General features: G+C 39.6%; 1 protein-coding gene across 2 annotated transcripts in view; it reads left to right on the forward strand.

Annotated features, from left to right (window-relative positions):
• The window catches only part of Cped1 (cadherin like and PC-esterase domain containing 1), a 267,796-nt gene that overhangs the window by 80,002 nt on the left and 175,307 nt on the right, over positions 1 to 12,487 (forward strand). For both annotated transcript variants that reach the window (XM_031381259.1, XM_031381258.1), the window contains exon 4: positions 533 to 608. In XM_031381259.1, coding sequence (XP_031237119.1) covers positions 533 to 608 — 76 coding nt within the window. The remainder of the gene's footprint in view (positions 1 to 532; positions 609 to 12,487) is intronic.

The raw sequence follows: 12,487 nt of genomic DNA on the forward strand, positions 1-12,487 counted from the left end.
CTGCGACTCTTGGGGTCTGTGCCTCCCTGCTGACTGCTCCAGGCTTAGGAACTCACCGGAGAGAAGATGGCAGCTCTCACTGGAGGCTCCGGGTCCTTAATGACTGTTTCTATTTCCTTAGCAGATATGGGACTGTTTAGATCATTGATCTGATCTTGATTTAACTTTGGTACCTGGTATCTGTCTAGAAAATTGTCCATTTCATCCAGGTTTTCCAGTTTTGTTGAGTATAGGCTTTTGTAGTAGGATCTCATGATTTTCTGGATTTCCTCGGTGTCTTTTGTTATGTCTCCTTTATCATTTCTGATCTTGTTAATTAGATTAGATATGCATACATGATCTTGTTAATTAATGATTAGATATGGATACATCAGATGATTAATATCTACCACTATCTATGTATCTATGTATTTATGTATCTATCTAACCATGTCTCTGTCTGTCGTCTGTCTGTCTGTCTGTCTATCTATCTTGCTCCTTGGCATTGTCATTCGTGAGCAGTTAAATCACTGAAACCTTTTCATTCTTTCAGGTAAATGTGTTACCGGAAATACAGCCTCAGCTTTGCAGAAAAGAAGGGCTGTGTGAAATAATCAGAAGATTTCCAGGTAATCTTTAGCTTACTTCTTTATGTATGAGTGTCTGACATTTGTAGGCTACTGTGTAAGTGATAGTTAGCAAGGCCTCCGAGCAGCAGCTCCAGCTCCCCTTCTATTAACTCCATTGCCCACATCTTCTCTGATGCCCAGGCTTTACTAATAGGAAGGCACTGATAATACCTCATACTAGCACAACTGACACTTTTGTCTTTTGCTTTTTCTCTCTGAATTGCCAGGTATGTTTCTATTTGTCTTATCTGTTTCTTCTTGAAGTAATTCTGCCATAGTTTAAAAATAATTGTGATGGTTCTTAGTTACATACAATGTAAAGTTTTAGCAGAATTTATGATTGTGTCTTTGTGCTAGGGTTTGTTTGGTTGTGTCTTTTTTTTTTTTTTAACTTGATGCAGGCAAGGGTCATCCGAGAAAGGGAAGTTCAACTGAGAAAACAAAACAAAACAAAACAAAACAAAACCCCACCAGATTGGCCTGTAGGCAAAACTGTTGGTCTTCTTTTTCCTTTTTCCTTAACGTTTGATGTGGCCCAGAGCACTGTTGGCTAGTGCCAGCATGGGCTAGGTGGCTCTGGTTTATATAAGAAAGTAGACTGAAGATAGACAGCAAGCCAGTAAGTAGCACCCCTCTATAGCCTCTGTTTCAGTTTCCACCTTCAGTTCTTGCCCTGACTTCCCTGTAAGGAGAAACATTCTCCTCTAGAGTTGCCCTTGGTCATGGCGTCCTATCATAGTGATAGGAAGCGAACTAGAGTAGTTATTCTGTTAGCAAAATTTGCTTTTTTTTCTCTCTCTCTCTAAAATCCTCTGTTTTTACAGCAGGACAATCAATGAAAGACATTCTATCTTGACAGTATCAGAAATAGGGGAGAAACATCACTACTTCCAGTTTCTGCCAGTTTCCCCAGTGGAAATGACATCGGAGAGGAAGTGAACCACTAGAGATGAAATAAAGTTATAGCCTACTTTAGAGCTCAGTGGTGAGAGGACCTCAAATTTCTTGCTTAATACCCACGAAGGCTTGTGCCCTTAGGAGGTGTTTTATTACATAATTGAAATTTCGATCTGCATGACTTCATTTCTGCATTTATTAATTTATGACTTAGTAGAATCAGAAAACATGGTGTACCGTCACCCACTGGCTTCGCCACAGATTGAGATTCTGCCTCCCAGCCGGACATCAGACTTAGGCATGTGCTAATGTACTGACAACAGGCTCCTCTCTTTAATTCACTTACTAGGAATTAAAATTGAAGGGAATCAGTCATTTTTCTTTAAATTTAAGACACATTTCTAAAAGAAATCACGTGTGATTTTTTTACTGTTTTTGTTGTTTCATAGTACACATATTACTAACTGCATAGACCTTAGCTCTCTAATTGTGTTCTTTTAAGCTAAAGTCTGGTTGGGTCAGCCTGGCCTCAGACATTCTGAGTAGCCAATACTGTCCTTGAATTTCTGATTTCCCTGTCTCTAACCCCCAAGTGATTGAGGTTGTAGGTGTGTGCCATTACCCCTGGCTTGAATTCACCTTCTCACCCAACTTCTCCTGCAAGGACTGGGACTTGAACCAGAGCCTCATGCAAGCTAAGAAAACACTTGACCACTTAGTGTTCTTATTATTATTTCTTATATTATTAATATCTCTAGATAGCTTATTATTTTATAAAGATATAATGTGGGTCTGTGGAGATGACTCAGTCAGTAAATTGTCTCATAAGTAAGAAGACCTGGGTTTGAGTCCCAATAGCAATGTCTTGACAATTCAGTAAGTTCCAGGTATAATCACAGACTCCATCTCAAAGAGTAGGGTAGAGACTGATGGCAGAGGACACTTGAGGTTGCCCTGTCCTCCATCCGTATGCAGGTGCACATGCATGTTCACACTCATGCACATACATACAAACACCCAAATAAATAATACACAAAAAAAGATAATGTTCTTCTGGGCTGAGTAAAAACAATATGTCTACTACTAAATATTAATAAGCCCCAGAGCCCCCTGAGTTAAGATAATCCCCACCACCAAATTGTCAGCATTTTGAATAGAGCTTACAGGTTTGAATGCAATTTTTTTGCTCTGGTTCCTGCTGTAATTTATATGTAAGAATGTTTGATTCAGAACAATAGCCTTTAGCATCATAGAAAACAAAAGGGCAGTATAGGAGCAAAATGGGAGTATGAAATCTATTTAAATATACATGCACACACATGCGTATGTATGCCTCAACAAAGTCTGATACATTATTTTTTTTCTTTGCTTTTGTAGAATTAGGAAGCTTTTTCTGCCTTTTTCAGTTTGAAAATTATTTTACTCTGAAGAATACCACCAAATCTAGAAATATGTAACCCCTTTTACAAACACACACACTCTCACACACACACTCTTTCTCTCTCAAATGCTAATTTCCTATTTATCTCTATGAGTAACAATATAGTCCTGTGGGATAACTTCTCCTACTATGTTATCTTTCTTGAACTGAAGATAATTTTCTTAAGTGTATTGCTTTAAAAATAACATACCTATAGCATAAATTTCTGATTTGAATTTCATGAACAGTAGCTTTTGCCATACTTCTTTTCTATGAATATACAAAATATAGTGTAAACTTATTCACAAACTGAAACTAATTGGTTTACTGTGAATGTTGAATATTTAGTAGTAAGTGCAGACTAGGTAATAACATCTCTGTAGTATAGTATATGGGATTATACAAGGGGTGAGGTGGGCTGAAGATGCTAATGGCTTGTATTTCTAATCCCTGGACCGAAGAGACAAGGCAAGATTGTAATCTTCAGGCCAACTGGGTTCCACATCAACACACTCTCTCAATAGAAATCCATGATAATAGGATAACGCATATGAAATATTTACCCTCTGCTGAGCAAGCTAGGCTGTGGGAGACAGCATCAAATCTAAGGAACACACAGAGTGCTGGTTAATCTTAGTGGGTCACAGACAAAATGAATGCACTTATACAATGTGGGGGAGGGGGAGAAAGATAGAGATTTGTCAGGGAGAGAAAGGTTTGCCAGAATGGTGAGGAGGTAGGTGACAAGAGTAATTGTTACATATTACATATGTGTAAAGGTTGTCCAAGGCCAAATTTATTTAACAGAAAAGATCATGAAAATAAGATGATGCCTATGAAGTATTTAGCATGGTGCTTGCAATATAAAAGTGCTCAATAAGCAGCTATTATTTTTGGAGGAAAAGCAAACATAGAAAACCAAATTTAAATGTAATGCTATATTAAATGTCTATCTTTGTTTAAGGTCAAAATAGTCTGTACTGTTTTAGACCATGTTTTACTTAGAGACTAATAAGAGTTTGAAATTAGAGTCTTTCAGCTTTATTATAGTTAGGAAAATTTTACAGGATTTTTTATTTTTGGTTTTGCTTTTGTTTTTAAATCTCTATTTATGGATTATAGGGCCTATTTCATAATTTAGTTTTTAAAATCAAGTGGATTGTGTATATACATATATATATTGATTTAAAAATAAATCTTACTGTATATTATACCTAACACATATGCTTAATAAATTATGTTGTTTCTGAAAAATGGAGCAGCAACCTCACATTATTTAATTTTTTCTCTTTTAATGATTAATTAGGACAAAACTTTTATGTTTTCTATGAAAAACTGTGGTAGGTGTGATATTTGCCGTACTTCACAGCTCACAAGGCACCTACCACACTTCCCTGGATATTGTCAGATGATATGAAATGCCTAAGTCAGAAACAAATGAAGATGGTATTTGCAGCATTAATGGTAGTGAGCAATGCCCAGCATTTGTATCTACTTACCACGTCCTAGTTCACCTTGCATGGCTAGGTGACACCTGTAAATGCCATGGTCTGCATTTCAGGAGAGGGACTTTGGACTTAGTCTGTATATTTTCTGGCAGTCAATGAGCTCAATTGGTAGAGTGCTAACTTACATGCATGAAACTTAGCTTCAGACCCTGGCACTTCATAAACACAGGCATAACGGCACTTGCCTATGATCTCAGAGGTGGAGGTAGGAAGTTCAGGAAGTGCAAGGTCATCTTTGACTATTTAAGGAACTCAAGGACGACCTGGTTACCTTAGACACAACACACATCACTTCTATCTTCCAAGACTATCTTTTACATAAATATCTTTGAAAAAGTAGTTTGGAAGAAAATTTATTAATGTGTCTATAAAACGTACCAAGATGGGGGCTGGTGAGATGGCTCAGCAGGTAAGAGCACTACTGACTGTTCTTCCAGAGGTCCTGAGTTCAATTCCCAGCAACCACATGGTGGCTCACAACCTTCTGTAATGGGATCTGATGTCCTCTTCTGGTTTATCTGAAGACAGCTACAGTGTTCTCAATATACATAAAATAAACAAATAATTTAAAAAAAAAAGTACCAAGATATGAAAGATGCATGGACAAGTGCCACCATCCAGAGAATCCATGACGAGTTCTCATTCTGAAACATAATCAGTGTGCAGTCCTGGATAACTAGTATAACATAATTTTGCTTCTGAATATCAAGGTTGGAAGTAGTCAGTAATGTTGTAATGTCCCATGATTCCGTAGAGACTTGATGTCCTAGGCTTTGTCTTCAGATCATACAGATGCAGATACAGATACATACAGATCAAGATGCCAAGAATGGATGTACGTGGGACCCAAGCAAGTGAAAAAGGACAGAGTTTTGGCAGGAAATGTAGTCTGGTCAGAGATAACAAGTAGGGCTCACTCAGTGTGTCCCTTCCCCAGCTAGCTTGTACCTGACCTTAGACCTGTGACTCACATGGGAGGGAGGATACACACCCATGGAAAATTTTCTGGCTAGCGAAAAGATTTATTTTTGTCTTGCCATTTAATACTTTGCCTTTTGTGGGGAGTGGTTGGGGGAGAAAGTTTTTATACTGTTTATTTTGCTCAGACTTGTTGTCTGTGCTTTTTATGACATTTATTTTTGATAGAGTTGTTTTCCCATATTTGCACTACACAGACACTAACATGAGAGGACTCTGCTGCAGGATCGTGTGCTGTTTTTGTTCTTAGTGTAGCAACGCCATCCAAGGAGCCCTGGTTTGGAGTGTGCCAAGGTTTTTGTTTTGTTTTGAGTATTATTCATTCCTTAAGTGGTTTTATCTTAGGTCTAAGCCATAGCTTTTGTATGGAATTTTAAAAGGAGACCAAGATGTCCACTCAAAGATAACACTTGGATCATTTTAGGACCTCCCCACCCCCCCCCAAAAAAAAAGAAAGAAAGAAAGGAAGAAAGAAGAAAAGGTAAACTATAACAAATAAAATTTAACACATTGGTTACATACAAACAGGATGCAGCTTTATGAAATTCTAATTATTAGTTACCAGATATAAAATTCCATTAGTAATATAACATAATTGAAGTTATTTTTAGCATTGGTTCATGACACATACTATGAAGTCTACTACAGGTCTAATATTTCCAAGGTTTGCCTGTTCTCGAATCCTGATACTTTCTCTGTTTTCTGAGAGTTTCCTGATGCTTTCCTAGCTCCTAAATCCTTGGATTTATGCTACCCCTGATGACACTCTTGATGCAAGACACTTCCCCTTAAATAAAAATATCACTTCTTTAGTATGACTTGAGCAAAGTGATAGCAGAAAGCTAGCTGATGGACCCAAGTCATACTTAAATACACCCTTACTCCAGGCAGAGTCTTGTAGCATGTAATTATTAAAAAACAATGCACACTAAATCCGGCTTCGTGCTGGCACTGGCACCGCAGTAAGGCAGTCTTCCCAGGTTCCCGAGGTTAGCTACTCCCAAACTGCTCACAACCTCCCAGGCCATCCTACCTCTGCAGTTAGTCTGCCAAGACCCACTGCTACAGACTCTAAACTCCTAGCCCCATATAATGAAAACCCCAGAGGCTTATAATTTACCAGCTAGACTTATAACAGTAAATCCTCAACCCCAAAATGCCCACACAAAGTACTCAAAACTCAATTGATACTGATACAGGCTGCACACCCAGATTAGACAAATTGCCCTACATTACTCTATTGCCATTCTATGATATCCATAGCTACTTGTGGCTATTTCAGGCCATGTTGATCTGGTTCATCTTCTTCCATTTTCTCCCTGTCTGTCTCTCTGTCTCTCCCTTCTCTAAAACTTTCAGCTCTACCTTCTTTTCCACTGCCCAATCATACGCTCTAGCCTCATCTGACTAAGATTTCACCTGACTTCGCCTGCATACAGACAGCAATCCGCAGTCTCTTAGTTATATTTGTATCTTTATAAAAGAAGTTCACAAACTCAGTGAATGTCTTGTTGGAGGAATCTCTGGAAGTACATTTGAATTTCCATTCAGTGTCTCCCTGGCTACCTATCTCCAAAGCTTACAGCGACCATCTATATCTTCATGCATTTGCATCTCTACAAGAACTGAGATTCCCTGGAGGTGGAAACTTATTTCAGTACTAAGCTTTAGTGCAAGATCATCACCCCCAGTAGGGATGAGATGGCTCATCTTTATCAATAACCTGACTGGAGGTCTGTGAGGATGTTTTAAGAAACACTTTTTTAAGTAAGGAAGATCCACTCTGAATGTTGTGTTACTGTCTCCCAGCTGAGACTCCATCCTGAATGGCAAGAAGAAAACCAGCAGGATACTATGTGACCAGTGACCTTACACACCTGCTGTTACTCCATAGACAGTACCCTTAAACTTAAAGCCAAAGTAAACCCATCTCTTGTAAGTTGCACTTGTGAGGACCTCTTCAAGAGCCATGGAAGAAGAAAGTGATACAATGTAATTATCACCATCATTTTGAATGTTAAAGACTATTGAAAATAGAAAAATTGTTAGTGGGGAGTGTTGGAGGAATGGAAGGAGAGCCCTGCCAATCACCAGAGGGGCTTGTCAATGCAGACTGACTTACCCACTTACTAATTGTGATGTAAGTATTGATCTAATGCTACAGGTCAGAACCAAGAGCCAGAGAAGAAAGGAAGGCATCTCATTCCTTGAAGTTGTAGCCATATAAGCTTATTTTTATATTACTTTAGCTCAATGGCAAGGCTCTTCTAAACCTTCTTCGGCTATCATGCCCATCTTTTCATTCCTAACTCAGCACCCTAAATCTGCCCTCAGCTTAGTTATGTTTCTAACTTCCCACCTGCTACCACAGGCCCAATCGGAGAAATGGCCAATGGCCACTCTACCCTACATCTCACATGACTGGTGGCTTTTCTCCCTCCAAAGCATAGTGCATCTCCTTCTCCTCCTCCTACATCTCTTAGCCTATCTGCAGGGCCCTAGAAGTCCTGCTTCTTTGCTTCTGTGCAGCAATTGGTCCCTGGCATCTTTATTGATTGATTGATCCAGAACCAATTGGCGAACAGGACCTTGGCATCAGAATGACCCCCTACATCTACGCCTAGTTTAGAAATGTGGCTTCTTCTGTATTTTTCAACCTGAATGATCTTGGCCTATCAACTACCCTAATCAATACTATCTCCAAGAGATAGCCAAAGAAGGTTTAGCCTGGCCAATAGTTAGTGGTTGGTTAGATGCTATTTTGTTAGCACTTACGTAGTAAAGTACCACAGACTGGAAGGGTTAAGCTAAAGGAGTTTATTACTCCTACTTCTAGAAATGCGTTGACAATGACTGTGTCAGCTTGTGTGGATTCTTGTGAAGCTTCTCCACTTACAAATATTGTGTCCTCAGAGAGTCTTTTACATCTGTATTCTCATTTCCTCTTCTTACGACAGCAGCACATCACATTAGAGCAGTGGTTCTCAATCTGTGGGTTTTGATCCCTTTTGGGGTCAAATGACCTTTTCACATGGGTTGCCTAAGACCATCTGCATATCAGGTATTTACATTATGATTCACAATGACAGAAAAAAATCACAGTTATGAAGTAGCAACAAAAACAATTTTGTGGTTGGGGGCATCACCAAAACATGAGGAACTGTATCAAAGGGTTACAGCACTAGGAAGGTTGGGAAACTACTGCATTACAAGCTATCCTTATGGCCTTATTAGCTGTTAATTGTACCCCAAAAGGCTCTGTTTCCAAATCTATTAATATCACTGGTTAAGACTCCAACTTGCATATTTTAAGGGAGAAAGATATGGTCTCAGAGTGGATGAGTCGGGACCATTGTGATTGGCCACTGCCCTGAATTCACATGTGTGAGGACACAAAGGAAAGGAACATTTGACAGACAAACCAACAGACATCTGTTATGTGGTTGGTCAATATGTTTTGCTGGCTATAGTAAAGTCCACAGAAGTCTTCAGGCAGAATGAACACAGGGTCATTTTAAAGTGTGGAAATGTCAATTCTTCCTGCATCTCAGCACCAAGAGTTGGATGCTGTCCATGGACTGCCTAGCTGCCATCTGCTGACTGACAGGGATGCCTGCCCTTCTGGATAATGTAAAGTCATGAACTTCAAGTTCAGGCCTCACACAAACATTCTCTGAACTTGCTTCTCTTTATGGGGCTAATCTGATAATTTAATTAGTACCGGTATTCCTTCTTCCTTCAAATATGTAGCTTGTGGCCTGGAGAAATGGCTCAAAGGTTTAGGGAATTGGATGACTTTCCACAGGATCCCAGTTCAACTCCTAACACCCATATGGCCACTCACCATGGTCTGTAATTCACTGGCCTGTAGGCAAGCCTGTTGGTCATTTATTTGGTTAATGGCTGATGTGGGAGAGCTTAACAGGTAATGGGAAGTACTATCCCTGGGCAAGTGGTCCTATGTTGTATAAGAAAGCAGTCGAAGCAAGCCATGAGGAGCAAGCCAAAAGCAGCTCTCCTCCATTGCCTCTGCATCATCTCCTAGCTCCAGGTTCCTGCCCTGATTTTCCTAAGAGATGGAATGTGGCCTGAGAATTGTAAGCTGAATTAAACCTTTTCCTTCCCAAGTTGCTTTTGGTCATGGTATTTTATCATAGCAATAAAAACAGACCCCTTGTCCTTATGAAAAAGTCAGGCATGGCTGTACATGCTTGTAATCCCAAGACTAGGATGGGGAAAAATAGGATCCGCAGAGCTTTCTGGCCAGCCAAGCAAAACCCAGTGAGAAGCTCCAGGTCCAGTGAGTGATCCTGTCTCAAAAATGATGGATGAAGAGGGATGACACTGACCTCTGATCTCTGCATGTACACCCATGCACACATATACACACATGCACAACATACACACATGTGCACATGCACAAGTGCACATGCACACATATGTGCACACATGCATGTGCGCACATACATGTGAGCACACACATGCATGCATACACACATATGCCCACACAGAGACAGACAAACACACACAATACACACAGATACACATATTCACACACACATATATACACATGTGTACATACACATACACACACATATATACATGCACACACTTACACATGCATACACAAGCATATACACAGACACACACATACAAACACACAGGAGTGGGAGGGGGTCAATAGTTTGGGGAGATATATGATGTTGAATTTCAAGTCAAGTGTTCCACCAGCTTTCTTCTGGTAGTAAAGGCAGACATTTGTTCTCCACAGCATTGCAATGGTTATGGAAGAAAACAGTATTAATAATTTTGAGGTGTTCAAGGGTTTAGTCATTTCACAACCATATAGACCAGGACACTGACTTGACTTGAATGTATCCCCAGCGATAGAAAATAATAGTCAGTTAATGTGAGACATTTGCTGATATGTGCATGGCTGCCTCCCTTTGCTGTATGTTGCACAGCACTTCACTCATGAGATCATGTCTGTTATGGCTCATCTCTAGACCATCACATTATAGGGCGTATGTATAATAAGACACATTTATTAAGACTAATGCATTGGTGCAGGCATTTGGTCTCTTCCAACATGTCACACTGAAAAATAATCTTGATGGAGACTGAAAGTGAAAGTCTCAGCAAAGCATAAGGAAAATGAAATGCATGCGGATTCCTATGCCGAATCAGAGTCTTTCATTCTGAGCTGAAGCTGTGATGAGAGAGGACAACTGTCCTGGCAGAAATGTAATTAACTGAATAAGAGAGTAGCTTTGAAAGAAGATTTCCCCTTTAATGATGGGGTACACATGTTCCTGTTTGCGAGCTATGCACAGACTCTATTATACAGCAAGCAGCATTCAAACCCTGTGATTCATTGCATTTATAACTTTGGAGACTATTTTTAAAAACTACTTCTAGCACCATCTAGTGGTGAAATGGGGGATGTTCTCTTTTCCTCTTTTTTCTTGTCAATAAACTAAAGAAAAGGAGCAGGGAGACCACAGTATAGTATTCCAAGGGGTCACCTTGCCCCAGAATGACAAAGCAAGGAATTCACCCATATTAAGTGAGGGGACCTTCTTGTCTTTTGTTTGTTTGTTTTGTTTTGTTTTTTTATTATTGTTTTGGTTTTTTGAGACAGGGTTTCTCTGTATAGCCCTGGCTGTCCTGGAACTCACTCTGTAGACCAGGCTGGCCTCAAACTCAGAAATCTTCCTGCCTCTGCCTCCTATTATGTGTCTCACTCAACCTCTTTTGTGAGAATGTAAGCCCTGACAGCAATTCTAACCTACAGGAAGTCAGGAGTCCTAGGATCCAGAGCGAGAAGCCTCATTAAGTGTTCATCCAGCTGCTAATAAAATCTAGCTAAAATAGTTCCATTTGTCCCTCTTTTAGACTTATAAAGTGGGAACGATTTTATTGATTTTTCCTTCTTCAAGCAGTTGTTATAAAAAATACTCTGTATGGTAAGCTTTATTATAAATCTGTACACGTTGCATATAAGGTGTCTTAGTTACTGTCCTATTGATGTGAGAAGATACCACAACCGGGGCAACTTGTATAATAAAGCATTTAATTTAGGGCTGGTTGACAATGTCAGAAAGTTAGTCATTGATCAACATGGCTAGGAGTATGGTGGCATGCAGGTAGGTTTGCCTATGAGGCTTGTTTTAAACATAAATTGGCAGGACTTTATAAGAGTTCATATGCTAGGATAATTTTATAGATAAACTACCCTAAAAAATTAATGAGACATAGCATTAAACTTTTACTTATACATCAGACACTGACTGTATCTAGCCCTTCTTTAACCTTACATAATTATTTATGGAGTAGATACATTCATGTTCAGATCTAAATCACCCTACCACATCATTATATGGATTTTTAGGCTGATTATACTATCCAAACTAAGGAAGAATTTATTTGGAAGAAACTATTATGTCTGGGCCTAATAAGAAATTACATTTAGTTACTCATTCTGATTTTATTACTTCATCAGATAGTATGATCCTCTTGATTTAGTGTTCATTGGTATTGTGATTAAGCAGTACAATGTATACTTACAATAGGCAGAAGATGGTTTTGTTTTATTAGGAAACTCAACAGCAGACGAGAATTGCTAGCCTTGGGAGAGAAAATTCTCCAGTCCTCACCATTTGCTAGTAAGTTATCTTATAGGGTTCCCCTTAGACTTTATCTTATTACTCCTTTTCTCATATGACTATGCTAGACTTAACTGCCCAAGCTATCAATATCTCTGCTAAACAAAAGGAAAGCCTAACAAACACGCGCAGGATCAGAGGTGAGGAGGACACAACATCTGTCCCAACACCAAGAGTAACTGGGACCAGCAATTAGCTTGCACACAGGAACTCTGCCAGCCCAGTGGCTGAGATTCCTTCTGGTCTGTCTGGGCTAGTGCCCTGAGCAGACCTTGGGTGAAAACTCTGCAGCCAGACCCAAAACACCCAGAGGAAGCTTCACTCCCAGCTGCTCTAACAGGCCCAGGATCACAGGATCACAGAGACAGCTTGACTCTGAGTTCTGACACAACCAGGATCACAGGAAGGACA

Source organism: Mastomys coucha, unplaced genomic scaffold (assembly GCF_008632895.1).
Source record: "Mastomys coucha isolate ucsf_1 unplaced genomic scaffold, UCSF_Mcou_1 pScaffold20, whole genome shotgun sequence".
Taxonomy (NCBI): domain Eukaryota; kingdom Metazoa; phylum Chordata; class Mammalia; order Rodentia; family Muridae; genus Mastomys; species Mastomys coucha.